Source organism: Euleptes europaea, chromosome 4 (genome assembly GCF_029931775.1).
Source record: "Euleptes europaea isolate rEulEur1 chromosome 4, rEulEur1.hap1, whole genome shotgun sequence".
Taxonomy (NCBI): domain Eukaryota; kingdom Metazoa; phylum Chordata; class Lepidosauria; order Squamata; family Sphaerodactylidae; genus Euleptes; species Euleptes europaea.
The window spans coordinates 6,813,843-6,837,965 of NC_079315.1; the positions used below are offsets into that span (position 1 = coordinate 6,813,843).

At 48.2% G+C, this 24,123-nt stretch overlaps 2 protein-coding genes across 2 annotated transcripts in view; one reads left to right on the forward strand and one right to left on the reverse strand.

The window, feature by feature from the left end:
* Positions 1–3,515: 3,515 nt before the first annotated feature.
* Positions 3,516–5,155, reverse strand: LOC130476895 (cytochrome c oxidase copper chaperone). The gene is made up of 2 exons (XM_056848901.1): positions 5,031–5,155; positions 3,516–3,625 (listed from the first exon to the last, which is right to left on the reverse strand). Exons 1-2 carry the CDS (start codon positions 5,153–5,155, stop codon positions 3,541–3,543), a joined length of 210 nt encoding a protein of 69 aa, XP_056704879.1. The 3' UTR covers positions 3,516–3,540.
* A 1,233-nt stretch (positions 5,156–6,388) lies between these two features.
* The window catches only part of CFAP91 (cilia and flagella associated protein 91), a 37,701-nt gene continuing 19,966 nt past the window's right edge, over positions 6,389–24,123 (forward strand). Inside the window, exons 1-11 of the mRNA XM_056848363.1 lie at positions 6,389–6,479; positions 9,432–9,508; positions 10,774–10,931; positions 12,859–12,942; positions 14,237–14,293; positions 15,978–16,159; positions 17,591–17,768; positions 18,510–18,667; positions 19,476–19,658; positions 20,477–20,619; positions 21,676–21,792. Of these exons, the coding sequence (XP_056704341.1) occupies positions 6,389–6,479; positions 9,432–9,508; positions 10,774–10,931; positions 12,859–12,942; positions 14,237–14,293; positions 15,978–16,159; positions 17,591–17,768; positions 18,510–18,667; positions 19,476–19,658; positions 20,477–20,619; positions 21,676–21,792 (1,428 nt within the window). The remainder of the gene's footprint in view (positions 6,480–9,431; positions 9,509–10,773; positions 10,932–12,858; positions 12,943–14,236; positions 14,294–15,977; positions 16,160–17,590; positions 17,769–18,509; positions 18,668–19,475; positions 19,659–20,476; positions 20,620–21,675; positions 21,793–24,123) is intronic.

The following is a 24,123-nucleotide window of genomic DNA, read 5'->3' on the forward strand; positions in this document are numbered from 1 at the left end:
AGACGAAAGGGGGGGTGTCTCCTTTTTCCACACCACACAGGAAAACATTACCTCCTTTCAACCAGCGCTCTCCTCTTTTCCCAAACTCTGCCTACATCGCAAGCAGGTGATATTTACAGGACTAGGATCTAGGAGACTCCGGAGAAGAAGAGTTAATTTATATATGCCAACTTTCTCTACCACTTAAGGACGAATCAAACCAGTTTTCAATCGCCTTCCCTTCCCCACAACAGGCACCCTGTGAGGTAGGTGGGGCTGAAGATGTCCTCCGACCTCAGCTGTGGGAAAGGAGGCACATAGCAGACAAAGAGGAATTTCTAAGCAGACTCTGGTTTGCATGGGTCTTCTGTTATGCGTACCCCCAAGTTGCCCGACAACCTGTGGGCAGCTGCAGTGTGCAAATGTGGGTGAGTCTCACAGGAAGAACAAAATTAAAATCTTGCAAACATGGCAACTTTTCTCTTTATAGTATCAAGGAAAAATTAAATTTTGTTTCCCCTTTTAAAGGATGAAGTGGTTGATGGATAGCTGGTGGCTGTTGACTCTAGGGCAGGGGTGAGGGAACCTTTTTTCCGCCAAGGGCCGTTTGGATATTTATAACATCATTCGCGGGCCATACAAAATTATCAACAAAAATTAGCCAACCAAGCGCCAAGCAGGCAGCTGCCCCCCCTTGTGCGGCAGGCAGGTATCCAACTGGTGGCGCACTCGCCCACCTGGTGGCACAGGATGGTCTGTTGCACCAGCTGGGCGTAGCCATCCAGCCGCACGCCGGAGTTGTTTCTGCTCCGCAGTTGTTCCTGCTACCTCCGCCTGCAGGGGTGAAATGAGGACACACTGGCTAAGAACTCACCCCCCCCACACACACACATTCTTGCTCTGCCCCCTTTAACCCCTCTATTGTCACCACTTCCGCCCCCTGCCCTCCATGGCCCGGGTGGGAAAGGGTTAACACAGTTTCTTGGGTGGTCTTAGCAGCTCCATAGCTAATGACTCTTCTGCAAGGGGGAAAAAAGTTTCCTTATCTTGGCAAAACAAACTCACATCAGCCTATTCCTGTCCATGGGAGGGGGCAGACCACCAGTCTTAGATCCTTCTGAGCTAGAGATCTGCCAGGACCCACAAAGGGCCAGACCAAATGATTTCGGGGGCCTTAAATGGTCCCCAGGCCTGATGTTCCCCACCCCTGCTCTAGGGAAAGAAAAAAAAGTAAAACCTTGCAAATGTAATGCATGCAAAAGAAATGCCGAATACCTTTAAGGAAACATGACTTCCTCCCCCACAACTGGCTGGCATTTGTCTGGCTTGCTATGGAATTTTTAAGACTCTTTCCCCACCCCCCCAGCCTGCTTGAGAAGTGCTGTTGACTGCAGCAAGCCCTGCTTTGAAAGAGAGAGAGTTCCAACACCATACAGAGTTCCAGAACTGTTACTACTAATCAACAAAACTAGGCCACTACAAAGCCCACAGCTGAAAGGCGACATCTAGAACTGTGACTTCTAACTGTTATGGATCTTGGTGGACAGTGGACTATGTTCTGAGCAGCAAGAGGAAAAAGTGTGTAAGCCAGTGGAGTGGAAAAGTCAGCATGCTGGGTCTTGAATGGAGGCAACCTGGGCTCATGGTGCAGGGCGTGAAACTAACCGGGATTATCTTGGACCCCTCAATTTCTCTCAGCCCAACCAGCTTCACAGGGTTATTGAGAGAGAGAAAAAATCCATCTGTATAAACCACCCGAGGAATGTGGAAAAAGAGTGTAACACAAAGCTGACTAATGAAGGAGCAGTTAAAACGCTTAGGGCTGTTTAGCTTGGAAAGAAGGCGGTTAAGGGGAGACATGATAGAGGTCTATAAAATTACGCATGGTATGGAGAGAGTGGACAGGGAAAAGCTTTTCTCCCTCTCTCATAATACTAGAACGCGGGGTCATCTGATGAAGCTGGAGGGTGAGAGATTCAAAACAGATAAAAGGAAGTCTTTCTTCACACAACACAGTTAAATTGTGGAACTCCCTGCCCCAGGATGTGGTGATGGCTGCCAACTTGGAAGGTTGAAGAGGGGAGTGGACATGTTCATGGAGGAGACGGTTATTCATGGCTACTAGTCAAAATGGACACTAGTCATGATGCATACCTATTCTCTCCAGGATCAGGCCTATTATATTAGGTGCTGAGGAACACAGGCAGGATGGTGCCGCTGCAGTTGTCTTGCTTGTGGGCTTCCCAGAGACAGCTGGTTGGCCACTGTGTGAACCGACTGCTAAAGTTGATGGACCTTGGTCTGATCCGGCAGGGCTTTTCTTAGGTTCTTATGAACGCACAGTGAATTGGAGGCAGCTTTACTGATCACACCTATTTCTCACTCTCGTGCATTTAGGAAAAGGAAGAACAGAAAGTGCGCTTCAGCAAGAAGTTGTTTAAAATATATATATCAAACTGCCATGTTATTGCGCAGTCTGGATTCTGTAATGGGGGAAAAGAGCAAAACTATACAGATATATAACTTTGATTTTAGAAATCCATCATAAATATATTTTCAATAAATTTAAATGAATTCATCTTCTGATAGATATAAAAAACTATTCAAGCTGATAGGAAGATCACGTCCCCACAGTTATCCAACAGCAAATCACCTGGAAGAAAAAGGAAGAAAAGGTCCAGTAAGAAGCAGCTTCAAGCAACTTAGTATTTCACATGCATCTTTCTTTACTACTGACACTGGAAGGTGCAGAAAAGAGCAACCAAAATGATTAGGGGGCTAGAGCAACTGCCCTATGAGGAGCGGTTAAAACACTTAGGGCTGTTTAGCTTGGAAAGACGGCGGCTGAGTGGAGACATGATAGAGGTCTATAAAATTATGCATGGTATGGAGAGTGGACAGGGAGAAGTTTTTCTCCCTCTCCCGTAATACCAGAACACAGGGTCATCTGCTGAAGCTGGAGGGTGAGAGATTCAAAACAGATAAAAGGAAGTCTTTCTTCACACAATGCATAGTTAAATTGTGGAACTCCCTGCCCCAGGATATGGTGATGGCTGCCAACTTGGAAGGCTTTTAGAAAGTAGTGAACATGTTCATGGAGGATAGGGCTATCCATGGCTACTAGTCAAAATGGATACTAGTCATGATACATTCCTATTCTGTCCAGGATCAGAGGAGCATGCCTATTATCTTAGGTGCTGTGGAACAGAGGCAGGATAATGCTGCTGCAGTCCTCTTGTTTGTGGGCTCCCTAGAGGCACCTGGTTGGCCACTGTGTAAACAGACTGCTGGACTTGATGGGCCTTGGTCTGATCCAGCATGGCCGTTATGAGAGGGAGGGCATCTTAGCCATCTTCTGGGCATGGAGTAGGGGGATCACTGGGTGTGTGGAGGGGAGGTAGTTGTGAATTTCTTGCAATGTGCAGGGGGTTGGACTAGATGACCCTGCCGGTCCCTTCCAACTCTATTATTCTATGATTCCCAACCAACTCTCCTGGAAAGAACGCCGTTGAGAGACCGCTGGTCCACCTACCGTCCATTCAGATCTGCGGCCGACCTCGTTCATATCTTGAAGCCGAGCGCTCTCATGCATTCTTTGTGCGCCTCAATGAGAGGGCCGCAGTTCTCTTCTCCTTTCTCAATGATGCTGCAAGAGAAAGGCTTCCCATTAGGCAACCTCACCAATTACAAAGTTTCGCCAGTGTGGAGCAAGACTGGACTTGCATTCATTGTACCGATTCTCAGAGTAAGAATTTCTTAATGTGTGTGTGTGTGCCGTCAAGTCGCAGCCGACTTACGGTGACCCCTTATGGAGTTTTCATGGTAAGAGACTAACAGAGGTGGTTTGCCATTGCCTGCCTCTGCACAGCAACCCTGGTATTCCGTGCCAGTCTCCCATCCAAATTCTAACCAGGGCTGACCCTGCTTAGCTTCCGAGATCTGACAAGATCGGACTAGCCTTTCTTAATGTATATTGTACCCAATATTCTCCTGCTTTCCTCCTTTCAGAAGGGGCAACTGTGATTACCACTTGGGGCCTATTCAGATCATTTCCTAGCGAGTTATAAACAGTGCTAACACGGCCAGATGACTGCAACAGCATTATCCTGACTGTGTTCCACAACACCTAATACAATAGGCATGCTCCTCTGATATTGGAGAGAACAGGTATGCATCATGACTGGTATCCATAAGAACAGCCCTGCTGGATCAGACCAAGGCCCATCAAGTCCAGCTGTCTGTTCACACAGGGGCCAACCAGGTGCCTCTAGGAAGCCCACAAACCAGATGACTGAAGCACCATCCTGCCTGTGTTCCACAGCACCTGATATAATGGGCATGCTCCTCTGGTCCTGGAGATAATCGGCTAGTATCCATACTAATTTTTTTTTTTAATTTTTTTTATTATTTTTCAAACTTATTCACATTTAATTGTATCATTCCAATCATAGTATATAATATGAACAATTTCTATCTTATCACTAAAAAATTATATAATTAACTTCCCCTCTCCCCTCCTCTATCAGTTTAATATCTTTATTTCTCTCTTTGTGATTAAAGTCTAATTCATTATAATAACCCACATTTATCATTATCTTAAAATCTAATCTTTAACTTTGGTATCTTAATTACTTCCAACAATTTGAATTAGATCAAAGCATATCCCTTAATATTTCCCAAGTTAAGTTCATTTACACAGTATGTTGTCCATGCCTCCCATTCACTAGTATCCATACTAATCATGACTAGTATCCATTTTTCTTAGTAGCCATGAATAGACCTCTCCTCCAAGAACATGTTCACTCCCTTCCTAAAGCCTTCCGAGTTGGCAGCCATCGTCCCATCCTGGGGCGGGGAGTTCCCCAGTTTAACTACTGCTACATAGGCATGCATCATGAAAGCTGGACACAGACACGTGAGAACGCCTCCCGGAAGCCCGCAGGAGAAGGGGGCAGAGAAGGCCTTTTCCCGCCCCCCCCCCACAGGGCTCTCGGCGGTCGCGCGTGCACGTGTGAACCCTCCCCGGCACCCGTGTCGCGCGGCCCACCCACCAAGCGTCGCGGGCCTGCTTGGTCTCCGGGCAGGCGCAGCAAGGCTTCAGGTGGGGCGGCGGCTTCTGCTCGGCCGCAGGGGCGGCGGGGAGGCCCGGAGCGGCGCTGGGGACCACGCTCGCCATGGCTCTCCTGCTCGCGCAGGCGCGGACCGTCCCGGGAAGGGGCGCGGAGGGCGGTTCCGCCCGTCGGTGACGCAAGGGCCGGGCCGACGTCCGCGACGCCAGACGCACGCGACAGAGGCTTGGCCAATAGGGATCGCAAAGCGGGGCGCGGGGCTGCCTAGGACGCTTTCCCCAAGGGCAGAGATTTAATAAATAAATAAATACAAGTTATAGGCGTGTGCCACGTGTAACGCCGCCTGCGCAGGAATCTGCCCGAGGCGGCTTGCGAAATAAAAGTAATAAAACAATTATTATTATTATTATTATTTAAAATAAATTAAAATCCAGCATTTTAAAAAGCCCCAGCCTATAGACATGATGAAAACGCACTGAACAACTGGAAAAGTTGCACCACCTCCTGCCCCCTCTCAACTTTGCTTTCCTGTAGCATTTATGCACAGGAGGTTTTTGCCTTTGTGACAGTACCCCAGAGATCTCCCGGTAATAATTGGCTTCCAGACTGCCAGGGAAGGAGTTCCTGCCTAGCTACAAGCCTGCTCTGTGCACTGGGTCACTGGGCTAAGAGTCAGAGTGAACGATAAACAATGACAGGAGAAACTGGATGAAACTGCAGCTGCCTTTCTGCCTGTCAGATATGCATAACTTGTTGATGTATCGTCATAACTTGAATTTGGATAAATATCTCTTCCCCAGTATAATCGGGTCTCAGAGATTTCTGCCCATTAGGGCCTCTGAGTCAGCCGCTGCAAATAAACTGTTTTCTGGATAACGATCTTGGGTCTCCCTCTCCCCCGCGAACCCGTTTTACTGCAACACCTTGGATTTGCCCATTTCTAAATGCACATTTTCTTCTCAAAACTCTGCATGGCGGGGGCTTATTTTAGAGTTTGGAGAATTTCATGGGGGGGGGGGGAGAATGCGCATCTAGAAATGTGCAAAACCTCCCAGGCACGAACGGCGCTGGAAGCTCTGCGACAGCCCGGAGTTTCCCCTTTACAGTAAAAACCGAAGCGTAATTCCACCATTGGACGGCGAGCCGCGCCTCCTCGTCCAATCGGCGTCGAGCTCAGCGGCTGCCCCGCCTCCCCTCTGGCGCAGGGTGACGCGAGGAGCCCGCCCCGCCCCCTGGGAGGGGGCGCGGCCTCGACTGTCCCGCCCTCCCGTATGCCGCGCTGTCGCGTTGCCATGGTCACGGCGTCGGCCGGGCCGCAGCCGTAGCAGAAGGCCGCCGAGATGAGTCGGACCGTGACGCGGCACCGGGGGCCCGGCGCTTCCCGGTACCGCAGGGATATGGCGGCCAATCGTGCCTTCGACTACCTTTACGGTAATTGGGGAAGGGGGGGCCGCGCGACGGATCGGGGCCGCGGGTGGAGTCGCGCGCCCCCTACTGGTGACGGGTGAGAGGCGGGACTTCCGGTCTGGAGGGGGCGGGGATCTTCCTTAGCTCGCTGTTCGGACTACAGCGATGCCAAGGGCCCTCGCGCCTGTGGAGAACCATAGAGATGAGCTCTCTCTTCCAGACTGGCACTTCCGGGTTATATTCTCCCTTTCCGGTTCCCGCAGCCAATTAAATTTAGCATCATAGACTAAGAGAACAGACAGATTAAAAACATATAAAAACAGATTAAAAACATAAGCCTTCGACAATATTTTGAAAACATATAGTTCATATCAGTCAATCAGTATTATAGGTTAAAATACACAGATGAATATATCGGAGAAATAATATTAATAGATAGATAGATAGATAGATAGATAGATAGATAGATAGATAGATAGATAGATAGATAGATGAGAAATTTAGGCATGGCACAATGAGGCTTTTATATTTCTGTGCAGACATAAATATAAGTTCAGAGGTTAACTTTAAACGAATTACTTGGAAATAATAAATAGTGTTGACTTAGATGGTAGAAATAAAAATGATTTGAATAGATAAATAATTTAGGTATAAGCAAGGCACACTTGGTAATATGTTATGTTGTTAGGGTTGCCAACCTCCAGGTAGTGGCTGGAGATCTGCTATTACAACCGATCTCCAGCTGATCGAGATCAGTTCCCCTGGAGAAAATGGCCTCTTTGGCAATTGGACTCTATGGCATTGAAGCCCCTCCCCAAGCCCTGATCTCCTCAGGCTCTGCCCTCAAACCCCCCGCCAGTGGCGAAGAGGGACCTGGTAACCTTAATTCCAAAGTGCAGACAGGCAGTTGTAAATACAGGGAAGAACTTAGCTAAGGTGCAAAGGGGAAGGTTGACTGCGAACCCAAACCACGCAGATCGACCACGCCAGTAATTTGGGGAGGGACTGTGGCTCTGTGGTAGAGCATCTGCTTGGTGTACAGAAGGTCCCAGGTTCAATCCCCAGCATCTCCAGTTAAAGGGACTAGGCAGGCAGGTGATTTGAAAGACCCCTGCCTGAGACCCTGGAGAGCTGCTGCCTGTCTGAGTAGATAATACTGACTTTGATGGACCGAGGGTCTGATTCAATGTAAGGCAGCTTCACGTGTTCATGTGTTAAAATGAGGCCACACCATAGATCTGTGCAAAGACATTACAATTGTACCTGCACCACATTTCAAATGAATCCACTGTCTTCCTGTCACCCTTTTTCATTGTCCAACTTTTACACCCATACATAGTTGCCTGATCTTCAGGCAACAGAAACCAGTGCCTCTGGAGAAAATGGCAGCTTTGGGAGGCGGACTCTGTGGAAACATATCCCTGTTGAGCTTCCTCCCCCTCCTCAACTCCTCCCCTCCCCAGTCTCTGTCCCCAAATCTCCAGGGATTTTCCAAGCTAGAGCTGGTAATCCTACACATAGTAATGGGGAATACCGTAGTATAAATTATCTTGATCTTTGAGCCCATTCCTGGAGGGGGAAGGGCTGAAGCTCCTTAGGAGCTGGTGTGACCCCTCACCGGCATAGGTGCTACCTTATCACAGAATAAGGTGGCATGTACACTGGCATGAAGACAAACATGCTGGCATCCAGGAGCTGCTGGCATCCAGGAGCTGCTGGCCTCCGCCGCCAGCGCAGCCATGCCAGCAGGGATTTCCCAGAAGGGAAAGTCCTTGCTGGCATGGGGGGGTGGGAGGCGCGTTCCCAGGAGCAGATGGTTGATAGAGCCAAAGAATAGAAAAATCTTGAACGATTTCCATTTCTTCCTCATCAGCCTTAAACTCATATAATTCCTCAGTAGTCATCACTTTTGTCTTCTTGAGACAGCGCAGACATTTCCTAAGTAACTAACATAAATAATAAGGAAAGAGGAGGCAGGGAATGAGTCTTGGGGGTATTGCAGTGGTGCAAAACGCTATACTGTATTGATTTTTATCTCATGCTTTCTCCCACAAGGGGGCTAGAGAGGCCACCTGGAGGCTCACAACCCTAGTCGCGGGCCAGCCCTCCCTAATAGCCGATCCTGCCCTTTCCGTTGAAGTCTTTTATATTTTTGGAAACCAAGATCAGACCCTGGAAACAGTGACTTCTATACATTATTTGGGGGTTTTTCTCTCTCACTGAATATGCATGTTGATCAAGTAATACATGTCCTGAGGGTTACTAGAATGAGTTCCTTAGAATCTTAGGGGGAGAATACAGGAAGAAAGAGAAGGTGATCAAAGGCTGGAATGTAGCTTTCATACGCAAAGGCTGCGTATGTGAAGAAGAAGAAGACTTGATTTTCTCTACCTTTTAAGGCGTCTCAAACCGGCTTACAGTTGCTTTCCCTTCCTCTCTCCACAACAGACACCTTGTGAGGTAGGTGGGGCTGAGAGAGTTCAGAGAGAACTGTGACTAGCCCAAGGTCACCCAGCAGGCTTCACGTGGAGGAGTGGGGAAACCAACCCGGCTCTCCAGATTAGAGTCTGCCACTCCTAACCACTACAACATGCTGTTACACCACGTGGTACACCACGTTGGTAATGCTACTTGTTTGGGGTTCATAGTGTGGGGCAGCTGCACCTTTTGTGCGAAGTTTGTTGGTTTCTCAAAAATATCTGGTTAGCCACTGTACATAACAGAATGCTGAACTAGGCAGGTGCCAAGGCCGTAGTTTGCCTAGGGTGCCAGAAAACCTTGGGCCAGGCCTGGAAGGGTCAGCACATCAGGTAAATTTGGACTTGTGGGTCACCATACCGAAAAGGCTGGGAACCACTGCTGTAAACACTGAACGGTTTCCTTGCTGGCCTTTTCCAAATTCACGTGGACATCTTGCGTAGCGCTATCCAGCCCCTCTGATCTATGAATGCTCCCATTTGTTTCTGTGTGTTTCAGATCCACTGTACACGCTTTCAAGCGAGAGAGACCATGCGCAAGCCACCGTCCAGTCCCATCTGCTGAACGATGAAATGGTAGGTGACGTTCATTTGAACCAAAGAATCCTTCTCTCGCATTCCTGTAAGAATATGGTTGTTGTGGCAGGGAATTTACACCTGAAACCTGTTTCTTATGGAAAGTAATAACTACCATATTGTTCATATAGAACAATGGTTCCCAAACTTTTCGGGCCACTGCCCCCTTGGTTCCACAAATTCAAGCCCGGCACCCCCTACCCTATCCTATAAAAAGCATTATTCAAAATAGGGGCTTGCATGACTCACTAAAGAAGATAATAAATTTTTAAAACAGTGACAATTAATTGCACATCTATTCAAAATCAAATTAAAACTTTTTAGTTGAAATTTATTCAGCGAAACTGATTAACTTGATCCAGTGGTACCAGCTCTTCAAAGTCTAGAAAAAAATTCTGATAGTTTCCACCAGATTTGCCAGCATGGTGCCATAGCTAGATCTATTGTAAATTAGTGAACAACACAGTTAAAGGGGCCCACTTCTAGCGCCCCTGCTGCCCCCTTGGCTCTTAGTGCCCCCCCAGGTAATTACCCCCCCCCCAGGGGGTGGTACTGCCCATTTTGGGAACCACTGATATTGAATATCGTGCACTGATTTATGATCTGGCTTGAGACAACTGGGTACAGGAGAAGTGGTCTGCTACTCCTACTGGATTCATTACTGAAAACCGTATCATTCTTCTCCAGAATGGAGACTGGCTCAGTGGTAGAGCATCTTCTCAGTGTGACAACTTCTCAGCCGAGTCTTATAGATTCTTGAAGAGTCTAAGGCAGGGGTGACAAATATATGACTCGCGGGCTGGGTCTGGCCCCCTGAGAGCTCTTATCCGGCCCACGAGCCAGCTGTGGCAGCCACCCTCCCCCCAGTCCCAGTCTGGGCTGGTGGGCCTGCTGTGGGCTCGCCAGCCAAGGCTGCCCCCCCAACCCCCACTCCCAATCTGGACTGGTGAGACATGGCACAGCCCTACCAAGTGACATTTATATCGTATCTGACCCTTGTAACAAATGAGTTCGACTCCCCTGGTCTAAGAGTTCCTCTGTGTCTATCAAAAGCCCCCAATTAATCCTCCAGGCCCAGGTATTTTCTCCTTATCTGTGAACTGGAAACTCGTGGTATGTGTAAACAATGGACCTGTTAACCCAGGTGATAGATAACGTATTCTGCAGTTCCGTTTCCACAAACCCTGTGTTTAGCCATGATGTTGCTCTGAATATATCTGTGGACAATCATTTGCACTTCCTTGCTTTTTCCCACGTCAACAAAGAAAAAGTTGCCAATGTTTAAAGCCATGTTCAGCAACCTGGTCCACTATCCACCGTACACCATGAGGCTGGAGGAGAAAAATCCTGTTCCCCCCTTCATCGACCGCAGGTGGAAGGGAAGAGCCCAGCAGCGCCTCGAGGCTCTTCAGAAGCTAGCCATGTAAGTCTCCTTCCTTCTGTCGGGCAGGATGTTGGTGGCTTTTAAAAACGATGCTCTCCATATCATCATCATCATTTATTTATTGTGGTCAAAGACCAGCTTACGCAAAAAGAAATATCATAAATAATTTTAAAAATGTCTAGTATTTGATCAGGTAAAACGAAAATTTAGTTACAACAACTCTTGGTAAAATGATCTGTTTAACATAAAAGACATTATGACAGCTTCTTCTGCCTTATTACACATGCCCTGGCACAGAATCTGGCAACCTGATAGGTAATATCTTTAACACGATCATCTAATAACAAAGTAGCGTGGCTAACTCTATCTCTGTCTGGGAAGCTGGACAAAATTGGATTGATGAACATTTTACGTATGTCTTGATAAAATGGGCAGTGTAAAAGAACATCTTCAACTGTTTCCACCATTCCAGATTGACATGGACAGAGCAGAGTTCATAAGAGAGACGGACATATCTCCCTTCAAGAAGAGCAGATGGGAGGGCATTAAAGCGGGCCAAAGTAAAGGCTCTCCGATATTTAGGGTAATCTAAGGCATAGAGATAATTTGCGGGAGCCAAAACATTAATACAGTTCTCCACTACTGGATCTGTCAGCTTGAAGGGCAGTGTCCCATAGCCTCTGTTTAGCTATAGTTTTTGCTCCTTGATAGCCAAGATTTAGTAGAGTTGTGCTTGATAAACCTAAATGTTGCAATTTATCTTCAATTGATTTAATCCATTTTGAGGAAAATTGATCTGCAAAGATTAGGGGAGTTAAACCAGATGGGAACAGCTTTAGCTTTACTCTCCATATAGAGAATGATTCAACAGATTGTGGTGGAATAGGAAGGCTCTTTAACTGCTTAGAGTGGTGTCTTCAAGCTGTGCAGCGTGGGGGTCCCTGACCTTTTTGAGCCTGTGAAGTACCTCCGCCTGAGACCCTGGAGAGCCACTGCCAGTCTGAGTAGACTATACTGACTTTGATGGACCAAGGGTCTGATTCAGTAGAAGGCAGCTTCATGTGTTCATGTGGCTTCTCTCAAGCAGACATCTGGGGCTACTGGATTAAATTGGGGAGGGGCCGTGGCTCGGTGGTAGAGCCGCTGCTTGGCATGCAGAAGGTCCCAGGTTCAATCCCCGGCATCCCCAGTTAAAGGGACTAGGCAAGTAGGTGATGTGAAAGACCTCTGCCTGAGACCCTGGAGATCCACGGAGAGGGGCTGTGGCTCAGTTGTAGAGCATCTGCTTGGCATGCAGAAGGTCCCAGGTTCAATCCCCGGCATCTCCAGTTAAAGGGGCCAGGCAAGGAGGTGATGAGAAAGACCTCTGCCTGAGACCCTGGAGAGCTATGGAGAGGGGCTGTGGCTCAGTTGTAGAGCATCTGCTTGGCATGCAGAAGGTCCCAGGTTCAATCCCCGGCATCTCCAGTTAAAGGGGCCAGGCAAGGAGGTGATGAGAAAGACCTCTGCCTGAGACCCTGGAGAGCCATGGAGAGGGGCTGGGCTCAGTGGAAGATCCTCTGCTTGGCATGCAGAAGGTCCCAGGTTCAATCCCTGGCATCTCCAGTTAAAGGGACCAGGCAGGTAGGTGAAAGACTCTTGCCTGAGACCCTGGAGAGCTGCTGCCAGTCTGAGTAGACGATACTGACATTGATGGACCCAGGGTCTGATTCGGCCGAAGGCAGCTTCGTGTGTCACGTGACCTCTAGTGAGGCCCCGCCAGAGCAAGGCCAGCACCCAGGAGCCCCCTAAGCAGCAGAGGCTCCAGCTTTCTCATTTCAAGGTTCTGCATACCTTACTCCATTGTTACTTACTGCGATAGCCGTCATCTTAAGAGGAAGCAGAGTTTAATGTCAAAATGCTCTCTCCCTCTGTCTCTCTCATGTTAGATTCAGTACTGAATTTACGTCTTGCCTTTTCCTTATAGATCTCAACCTTCCCTTCAGATTCCCAGAATGGAGTATGAGGATCCGGAAGTCACGGGAAGGAATCGCTGGAAGTATTTTGAAAGGTGAGGCCTGAACAGGGCTAGTGATGTTGAATTCAGAGACAGAGTGTCAGTGTGACATGAGCATGGCTTAGAATGTATATCCCCAAGGCACCCGAAAATGATATTGTGCTTGCCGTAGGAAGCGTCTTGAGCTAGTGGTTGAGACCCTTACTTAGGAGCGTTCTTTGGTGGCAATTTTTCCTGTTTCTAGTGATGAAAACCAAACGGGAGTGTAGGGAAACCTCCTTCCTCGAGCTGCAGATTAAACTTGTAGCATATCACAGTTCATCTTTTGAGATGATACCTCTTTTCCCCCTTGTTTCGCAAGGCAACACTCTCACACGTGACTCAAAACAGCGTTAATGAATCAGAGGGCAAACCGCATGTCGAGCAGCCGGAGAGCTGTGATCAGATCGCCCAACAATTCCCTTCCACACACACCCGGGATGCCAGCCTTCAGGAGGGACCTGGGAATCCCCCGGAATTACAGCTCATCTCCAGACAACAGAGAGTCTGGAGAAAATGGAAGGTGGACTGTATGGCATTCTACCCCACTGAGGTCCTTGTCCTCCCTAGATTCCACCCTCAAATCTCCCGGAGTTTCCCAACCTGGAGCTGGCACGCCCCCCCCCCCCCCAGTTTTCAAGCACCCCAGCAGAGGGATATCGTGCACCCTTCTCTCTTCCCACTCAGAAATTCCTATCGGCCACTGACCAGTAATCTGAATGGGTTCCCATGTAAGAGCAGGATTGCAATATAAGGAATGCATGAAAAACACAAACACATCCATATTTTGATATCCAAAAGTAGAACTAACTTGGTAAAAGAAGGTGGAATGAGCTCCATGTATTGTGTGTGTGTGTTACGGTAAGTGCCATCAAGTCGCTTCTGACTCATGGCGACCCTATGAATCAACGCCCTCCAAAACGTCCAATCTCTAACAGCCTTGCTCAGATCTTGCAAACGGAGGGCCGTGGCTTCCTTTATTGAGTCACTCCATCTCTTGTTGGGTCTTCCCCTTTTCCTGCTCCTCTCTGCTTTTCCTAGCACGATTGTCTTTTCCAGTCACTCTTGTCTTCTCATCATGTGACCAAAACTCTATCCATGAAGGTGTCTTAATGTATGTGTGTGTCTGTGTATTTAAAAAAGCGAATCATTAAGAGCATTATACTGTATCCCGTATAACTTCATGATGTATCACGAGAGGATCAGATGGGCGCCAAAGAACGGCTGCGTAATGCGCTTATTGTCAAAGATGCAGTTAACTTCCTGGGGGAGCTTTCCTGGCTCACCCCCCCTTTTCTGTCTTTTTCAGACCTTTCATTCCGTTTCATCAGCAGATGCCACTGAACGTTGTTTATGCAACGGGCAAGTAAGTAGCGACTTGGTTTTTTGTTTTCCTGTAATGAAGCCGTGTTGAAAGAGTGACTTTCGCACAGGGGGGCCGGAGCTTGGGGGGGGGGTTGGGAGCCACACAGAGATGTCGCGATCCCCACAGGGACCCCGCTGTGCGGTTGTGTTGCACTTCAGATTGGTATTGTGTCCAGTTTGGGGCACTGCATATTTAAGAAGGATGTAGACAAGCTGGAACGTGTCCAGAGGAGGACAACCAAGGTGGAGAGGGGTCTGGAGACCAAGTCCTATGAGAAAAGGTTGAAGGAGCTGGGGATGAAAGGTTGAAGGAGCCTGGAGAGGAGACTGAGAGGGGATATGATCACCACCTTCTAGTACTTGAAGGGCTGTCATATAGAGGATGGTGCTGAGTTGTTTTCTGTTGCCCCAGAAGGTCGGACCAGAACCAACGGCTTGAAATTAAAAGAGTTTCCAGCTACATTTTAGGAAGAATTTTCTAACAGTGAGAGCAGTTCCTCAGTGGAACAGGCTTCCTCAGGAGATGGTGAGCTCTCCTTCCCTGGAGGTTTTTAAGTAGAGGCTAGAGGGCCATCTCTCAGCAATGCTGATTCTATGACCTCAGGCAGATCATGAGAGGGAGGGCACCTTGGCCATCGCATGGAGTAGGGGTCACTGGAGGTGTGTGTGTGTGGGGGGAGATAGTTGTGAATTTCTTACATTGTGCAGGGGGTTGGACTAGATGACCCTGGTGGTCCCTTCCAACTCTATGATTCTACCACCAAGGAAGTCCAGGGTTGCTGTGCAGAGGAAGGCTCTGGCAAACCACCTCTGTTAGTCTCTTGCCATGAAAACCCCCAAAAGGGGTCGCCATAAGTCTGCTGCGACTTGAAGGCAGTTTACACACACACACACACACACACACACACATATGATTCTGTGGTTGTTTGAGACAGATCGTTGTCTGGGGTTATGACGAGTGGCATGTCTAGATCCACTTGGTACTAGCGCAAATGTGCCAAACAAATGTCCAGGAGGGCATTTTTAAAAAAGCGATTAGAACTGTTGTGTAAAGAGGATGCTTTTTATAAAGGAATAGGGTTATAGTCAGTTGCTATATTTATTGTTATGTATCTTCTTGCTTTTACTGCATTGTCTTGTACTTTCTGCATTGCTTATGGGTTGGCCTAAGTTTTTCTTAGGGGCATCATTTTCTAATTCTGTAATCCTAGTCCTATTGCACTATTTATTGGATGGTTTATGGCTGTCGGCATTTATTTTTAATACATATTATGTAATCTGCCTTGAGTCTGAGCAAGAAAGGCAAACTATGAAATAAATAAAAATCCTCACCCAACTAATTTTGAGCAGGCCTCTTCTTACGTATATGTTGTGGGGTGGGAAACCCTGCATGCTTCTCCGAGCTCTTTGAGGAAGTGTGACATAAAACATTAATAAATTAGATAATAAAGCATTCAGAATTATAATCTGAGATCAGTGGAATATAGGGCAGCAGTCCGAAAACATTAATAAATGAGATGATTAAAGCAATCAGAATTATAATCTGAGGTCAGTGGAATAAAGGGCAGCAGTCCTTATCAGGCCTCCCTAGAAGTAATTCCCATGTTATCCAATGGTGCTTACTCCCAGGAAAGTGCCCTTAGGGGCGCCCTTAAGAGCAGGTCGGGCTCTTTGTTGCTTTTCAGGCCAGAGCCGTACACCCTTCACACGATGCCTGGCGAAAGGCCCTCCTACCTCAACTCACAAACCGTTGGTACCCAGACCGATTACCGGGACAACGAGGCACAGACGGATCCCTACAGCCCGGAATACGTGGTGTCTTCAGGATCCATCCCAGAGTTACTGACCCTGGCCACGCTCACCTGGGGTGAGTTGTAGAAAAGGTGGATGGTTTTCTCTGGGATTGTTCCTCAGAGTCTGATGTGGGACAGAGCGAGGGTTTTCTGTGTGTCCCGGAGGGAGGGAGGCTTTTGTTTCCACTTCTGGTGCTGCCAGCGTGCTGTAGTTTTTAAGAGCAGTGGTTTGGAGCGGTGGACTCTGATCTGGAGAACCGGGTTCGATTCCCCACTCCTACACATGAAGCCAGCTGGGTGACCTTGGGCAAGTCACAGCTCTCTTAGACCTCTCTCAGCCCCACCTACCTCACAGGGTGTCTGTTGTGGGCAGGGGAGAGGAAGGAGACTGTAAGCCGGTTTGATTCTCCCTTAAGTGGTAGAGAAAGTCGGCATATAAAAACCAACTCTTCTTCTTCGCACGGCACCTACTAATCGTATGTCAAAAAACATGCAGCTTTTTTTAGCACGATCCTAAGGAGGGTTGCACCCAGGGTTGCAAGACAGTGGGAAGGTTGCGGGGAACAGGACGGAGTCCCAGGGCAAAAATTTAAAAAGAAAACTAAGGCCTTGGCTACTTACTGGAAGTTCTGGCTGTTGAGTTCCTGCCAATTCATAAAGCTACCCGGAAGTGACAAGGGTAGTTCTAACAATCATCAGAAACTCTATGCTAAGATTACTATAGGGTTTCTGGCGATTGCTAGAGCAACCCTTATCACTTCCAGGTAGCTTTAAGATTCGCCAGGAACTCTGAGGTCAGGACTTCTGGTAAGTTGCTAAGACCAGCTCAGAGTTGGGAAATACCTGGAGATTTTTGGGGCGGAGTCCAATTGCCAAAGCGGCCATTTTCTCCAGGTGAGCTGACCTCTATTGGCTGGAGATCAGTTGTAATAGCAGGAGATCTCCAGCTAGTACCTGGAAGTTGGCAACCCTACTGGCCCGCAAATAGGGTTCCCAGCTCTGGGTTGGGAAATACCTGGAGATTTTTGGGGCAGAGCCTGAGGGGGGTGGGGTTTGGGGAGGGGAGGGACTTCAATACCATAGAGTCCAATTGCCAAAGCAGCAATTTTCTCCAGGTGAACTGATCTCTGTCAGCTGGAGATCAGTTGTAATAGCAGGAGATCGCCAGCTGGTACCTGGAGGGTGGCAACCCTAACATTTGCGCCCTCCCCTTTGGCTCCAGTTTTCACTTTCCCATCAGCTGAACATCGGTGGGCGAGGGCGGTAATTGGCTGGAGGTCTCCCGCCATGTGGGCAGATGGGAACTCTAGTTGCACCCTTTCAAGCCAATTCGACAGGCTCAGAAGGATGCAGCTTGGTTGAGGATTGCATTGGAGGTATTTCTTTCAAGCTGCAGCCATTCGGCAACAACATCCCATGGCATTTCCCTTTACAATTTGAAACAATGCTCCTCCCACTCAGCTGCTCCGCCTTGCCCACATTTTGTTCTTTCCTGTCCCCGGAAGGTCGGGGCCTTCCGGCGACCCAGGCGGAGGTGGAGGTGATCGAACGGGCGCGGGAGAAGCGGGCTTGGGAGGCGACTCTTCCACCGCTGAGCGACGCCGCGCACATTGCCAAGAGGAGGAGGATGATGGAGGATATGGAGGCAAAAGAGTGGGCCTTTAGAGAGGAGGAAATCGAAGAGTAGGTGCCGAATTCTTCCCTTTGCTGATCCTGCCCCCGTGGTCCCGTGGGTTGGCCTACTGGGCAGCGCTTCCTGCAGAGAGAGCACCGGCTGGCCACTGAGTGCTCCCCCTTGCCAAGAAATTATCTCCCCATTTCTTCCTTTACTCTTACATGTCAGAGGGGCCATGGCTCAGTGGTAGAGCATCTGCTTGGCATTCAGAAGGTCCCAGGTTCAACCCCTGGCATCTCCAGTTAAAGGCGGTGATGTGAAAAACCTCTGCCTGAGACCCTGAAGAGCCGTGGAGAGGTGGAGGCTAATCTGGTGGACTGTATTTTGTTTCCCTGCTCCTCCACATGAAGTCAGCTGGGTGACCTTGGGCTAGTCACAGCTCTCTGAGCCCCACTGACCTCATGGGGTGTCTGTTGTGGCGAGGGGGGGGAGGGAAGGTGGCTGTAAGCTGGTTTGATTCTTCCTTAAGTGGTAGAGCAAGTCGGCATATAAAAACCAACTCTCCTTCTTCTTTTAGCACCAATTAATGTATTATTGAGGCCATCCTCTGAGCCGCCTGAGAGTACTGAAACAAATTCTTACTCACCACAGAAGTTTTTAAAATATGGCCTGCATGCTTTTTTAATTACAGAAATTACTTGTCAATATTCAGCTAGATTTGAGTCCAGTAGCACCTTAGAGACTGACAAGATTTTCAGGGTATGAGGTTTCGAGAGTCCAAGCTCCCCCCCTTTTTTTTTGTCTTCAAGATTGCAAGAAGTTAGACTAGGACTTCTCAAGGCTCTGTTGAAGAAGCGGGAAGAGAACCACAACGAAATGGACGTCAGTCGCTTAGATAGCCGTTGGTTCAACCTCACGCGGGAGAAAGAAGAGAAAGTGAGAAAGATTCGCCATGAACATATTAAAGGTAAACCCTGTGTCCCCAACCTTTGAGAGCCTGCAGGAACTTTTGAAATTCTGGCAAAGTATGCTGGGTGCAACCACAAAATGGCTGCCAAAGAAGCCATAAAATGGCCGATGCAGCTTATCTTCAGTCACACGGTGAAGATCTTTGTGCTGTGGTGGCAGCTGCTTCCACACGGTGGCAGCCAGCGTGGTGTGGTGATTAAGAGCGGTGGTTTGGAGCTGTGGACTCTGATCTGGAGAACCGGATTTGATTCCCCACTCCTACACATGAGTGGCGGGCGCTAATCTGGTGAACTGGATTTGTTTTCCCACTCCTACACATGAAGACAGCTGGGCAACCTTGGGCTAGTCACACCTCTCTCTGCCCCACCTACCTCACAAGGTGTCTGTTGTGGGGAGGGGAGGGGAAGGTGATTGTAAGCTGGCTTGATTCTTCCTTAAGTGGTAGAGAGAGTCAGCATATAAAAACCAACTCTTCTTAATTTCAACCTGTTGGTTCTGTTGTTTTAATGCTTTTATAGACTATTTGGTTTTTGCAATTTTGTTTTATAAACATTTTGTGACAAATGCCTAATAAAGGTTATGATGATGGTTAAGGTGTGTTTACCCCTGATGTAACCAGAGAAGAGAAAACGGATACCTGGTGTTCCAAGTTATGATGAATTCTGTATGAAGGGGTCTGTGGGCTATGCTGAGTAACTCCAAGGGGAGAGCTGTTTATCTGCTCAGCTCGGGCTTGGTATTCAAGGTCTGAGACCCCAAGCTGTGTTTTCGCTCAGAATCGCCTCTTGCCTGCAATTCTTTTCCAGCCATCAGAAAAATAATAGCCAAGGGGAAGAACGTGGAGAAGAAACGGGAGAAGAGAGACATGATCAAGGACTACACGGACCACGAATCGCAGACTTACGCACCCCTGTCTAGAATCGGCTACTTTCCGGACAACCATGCCAACCGTTTCATAGTGAGGAATCACTACCTCAACACCTATGACGGTAAATAATATTTAGAGCAGGGAGGGTCGAACTCAATTGTTACGAGGGCCGGGTGTGGCATAAATGCCACTCGGTGGGGCGGGGCCATGCCTTGCCAGCCCAGATTGAGAGTGGGGGGGGTTTGCCTCGGCTTGCTTGTGGGCCGAATAAGAGCTCTCAAGGGGCCGCATCTGGCCCGCGGGCCGGATGTTTGACACCCCTGATTTAGAGAGCTGTCTGGGTACTTTCCTCCTGTCTGAGGCCTCACGGGCACCACGTGGGACACATGGAGCTAGTGGGCCTTCCATTTCATTGGCATGGAAGGAGCGGTTCTGGTCCATCCCTTTCAGGCAGTGGAGCTGTCTTCGTTGCAACTGGCACAGGAGCTCTTTGTGAATAATGGAGCTCCGTGTGTGTGTAGTGGTTAAGAGCGGCGGTTTGGAGCGGTGGACTCTGATCTGGAGAACCGGGTTCGATTCCCCACTCCTCCACATGAGCGGCGGACGCTGGTCTGGTGAACCGGGTTGGTTTCCCCACTCCTCCACACGAAGCCAGCTGGGTGACCTTGGGCAAGTTACAGCTCTGTTAGAGCTCTCTCAGCCCCACCTACCTCATAGGGTGTCTGTTGTGGGGAGGGGAAGGGAAAGTGATTGTAAGCCGGTTCAAGTCTCCCTTAAGTGGATTGAGAAAGTCGGCATATAAAAACCAACTCTTCCTCCTCTTCTTCATTGGAGGCCTCATTTGCCCAAGGAGATGCGTTCTCCTTCACGTCCCAGTTAAAACCCGCTTCCTCCTTTTCCTCTCCCCCCCCCACAATGCCCCCATCCCACCTTCCTTAGGGCTGCTGGAACTGGAAGGGTCTCTCCCTGATGCTGTCACCGAGCCCCGGATGGAAGCCCCGAAGCCCCGCTGCACTACCACCAAGGATGGGTTCACGAAGCGGACCGCCAGGCTGGAGATGGAACTGGCACAAGTCTACCAGGTAGTTTGGTTTCACAGAAGGCCCTTTTCAGCTCTTGGTATCCAGCATCTGCCTCCTGAGGAGTAATTCCCACTTATTCCTTCTTCGGTACCAATCAATCAATCAATCAATCGACCTTTATTGGCATATACTCAGAAATATGACATAAGCAGTACACAAAATTCACTGTCCATACATTTTCGGTTTAAAATATGGTTTAGACTTCAGTCCTGATATTGACAACATCCATCAAAAATTCCGCCCCCTTTAAAGTGACTTCAGGAATAGTATCATTTACCACCTTCAGGCCCCGCAAAGTACAAAAACCCAGCTGAGTTTTTTCTTGTTTCCTCAGAAGATAGACGAGCCTTTCTGTAAAGGGAATAAGGCTGTAGTAAAATGGAATGGAGGGTGCTTTTTTATAAAGGGAGCAGGATTGTAGCCTAGTCCCGTGTTTAATGTATGTATTATCTTGCTCTGATGTCATTGCCTTCTACTTTTCTAATTCCATTTTGCACTGTTTATACATTTTTTAATTAGAATTTTTTATTTCAGCAAATAAACATAGGCATAAATTTAAAAAAACCACTTGACAACAGAAAACGAAACAAAACAAAAGGGGAAAAACCAAGAAAACAAACTATATAAATGTGTATGTGTGTGTATTTGTACATAAGAACCGGGTTCGATTCTCCACTCCTCCACATGAGCGGCGGAGGCTAATCTGGTGAATTGGATTTGTTTTCCCACTCCTACACACGAAGCCAGCAGTGACCTTGGGCAAGTTACAGCTCTGTTAGAGCTCTCTCAGCCCCACCTACCCCACAGGGTGTCTGTTGTGGGGAGGGGAAGGGAAGGTGATTGCAAGCCGGTTTGATTCTCCCTTAAGTGGCAGAGAAAGTAATATATAAAAACCAACTCCTTCTCCTCCCCTTCTTCTTCCTTTTTCTTCTTCTCCTCCTCCTCCTCTTTCTTCTTGCAAATGGGGATGTTGGGGGTGGCAAAAGATGGAGATGAGATGCCATTTACGCCGACAAGCCAGGGTTGTTTCCTGAGAGATGACTTTGCCCCTTTCAGATCCTGCAAGCCAAGAAGAGACATGTTCCGGAACCCAAGAAGCCGCTTCGCTTCCTCCAGAAGATATCCAAGATGGTCGGCCGCCCTCCGACTCCGACCCTGGACGTCCCTTCCCTGGTACGTCAGCTGTTTCTGGCAGGTCGCGGCCTGAAGCAGCCGCCACTTGTAATGTTCTGGAATCGCGGGCAAGAAGAAGAACCGGAGGGCATTTATGGGTAACTAGAGCCCTGTGCTTTAAAATTGAGCTTAAAAAAAACCCGGCAAGCAACAACAGGATGTTGCGTGTTAAAGGGAGATTTTGCTGCCTTTAGAAATATTTAGCTTAGGGGTCCCCAACGTGGTGCCTGTGGCTTAGGGGTCCCCACCCACCCACATCTTACCCACCAAGTGTTTTCAGAAAGTGGGTGGACCCAGGCGGGGCTCTTGCCCAGCACAGCTTCCGATAGGCCACTGGTTGGGTTGCCAGCCTCCAGGTGGTAGCTGGAGGTCTCCTGCTATTGCAACTGATCTCCAAACCGATAGATAGTTTGGAGAAAATGGCCCCTCCCCAAACCCCGCCCTCCTCAGGCTCTGTCCCAAAAACCTCCCGCCGGTGGCAAAGAGGGACCTGGCAACCCTAGCCACTGGAGAGCCGGTTGGCTGGGCAGATTAAAACAATGTGACTTGTGCAGCAGCTGCCACCAGCGTTGATTTTATACTCTCTCTCTTTCTCAGTTCTCTTTTCTAGTGTGTTTTTAAAATTACTGGTCTTCTTCTCGGCACTTAGACTTCCTTTGGGTTTGTGTATGGCTCCGTCTCCAACAGCAGCCATTCTGTGGTTGCACACCCCCCCCCCCCGTGTCTGAATGCCAAAGGCACACACTGTAGGCTTGCCAGGTCCCTCTTTGTCACTGGCGGGAGGTTTTTAGGGCGGAGCCTGAGGAGGGCGGGGTTTGGGGAGGGGAGGGACTTCAATATCATAGAGTCCCAATTGCCAAAGCAGCCATTTTCTCCAGGGGAACTGATCTCTATAAGCTGGAGATCAGTTGTAATAGCAGTCAGTCAGTTTATTATTACAGCGATTGCCACAAAAGAGAACACATATGCATTATATATATTATAAATACAAAATAAGCAATTACTAAAAACCCAGATAAAATATTCTCTCCCTAAAAATATGGGCAAAATTTTAATAACTTAGGATTTAAAATTATTGGCGATACCCACCTTTTCCGAGCGAATGTTGATCACTACAGAACAGAATTTAGTTACCTGTAACAATGCATTAACATCTCCTTCCCACATGAGGTATGTTGTAATAGCAGGAGATCTCCAGGTACTACCTGGAGGTTGGCAACTCCAGCCCACAGGCTCGAAAATGTTGGGGACCCCCGGCCTAGCTGTTGAAATGGGACACGTTTACACTCAAAAGAACAGATGCTTTGAAATCATGAGCGCGATTAGTTTACTGTTTTTGTCTCACGAGTGAATGGAGTAGCGTCGTTTTTTAGCTGATGTTTTCTCCAGTGAGGGTTTCCAGTAAAATCAGCGAGGAACATTCATTGCCAGGAGTTGTCAAGAAGATCATCTCCGTTTTGATCTTAAGATCGGAATTGTTCCTTTGCCACAGTCACAAACTGCCTTCCACTTCCAAATGTCAGTCAGCCAGTCAGTTTATTACAGCGATTGCCAGCAAAAGAGAACAAATATACATTATATACATTATAAATACAAAATAAGCAATTACTAAAAACTCAGGTAAAATATTCTCTCCCTAAAAATATGGCCCAAATTTTAATAACTTAGGGTTTAAAATTATTGACTATACCCACCTTTTCCGAGCTAGTTTTGATTGCTACAGAACAGAGTTTAGCTACCTGGGGGTAAAGGGAAGATGACTGGGGAAGGCACTGGCAAACCACCCCGTAAACAAAGTCTGCCTAGGAAACGTCAGGACGTGACGTCCCCCCGGGTCAGGATTGACCTGGTGCTTGCACAGGGGACCTTTTACCTTTAACAGACTATTAAGATCTCCTTCCCACATAAGGTATTTCAGTTTATCCACCTCTAAGCTAAAATCTGTTGCGCTTCCAAATGTACAGTTTCACTGTTTCGTTTCCCATCTCTTCTGTAACACAAGGCTTTAAAAAAAACCTGCCAGTTCATAAATTTGCTCAGAAGAAAAAAAGTTGGTTTTTTATACCCTGCTTTTTCTCTACCTTTAAGGAGTATCAAACCGGCTTACAAATGTCTTCCCTTCCCTACCCCAAAACAGATACCTTATGAGGTCAGTGGGGCTGAGAGAGTTTGGAGAGAACTGTGACCGGCCCAAGGTCACCCAGCAGGCTTTATGTGGAGGAGCGGGGAATCAAACCTGCTTCTCCAGATTAGAGTCCACTGCTCTTAACCGCTACTGCACGCCGGCTCTCTGGATGGACTCCAGAAGACTCCCTGTTTATCTTATCTCCC

Excerpts from the sequence above, each read along its gene's own strand:
- LOC130476895 (XM_056848901.1), bottom strand. The coding sequence starts at position 5,155 with ATGGCGAGCGTGGTCCCCAGCGCCGCTCCGGGCCTCCCCGCCGCCCCT. Across the intron at positions 3,626-5,030 it reads AAGCAGGCCCGCGACGCTTG|CATCATTGAGAAAGGAGAAG; the intron begins GTGGGTGGGCCG and ends TTTCTCTTGCAG.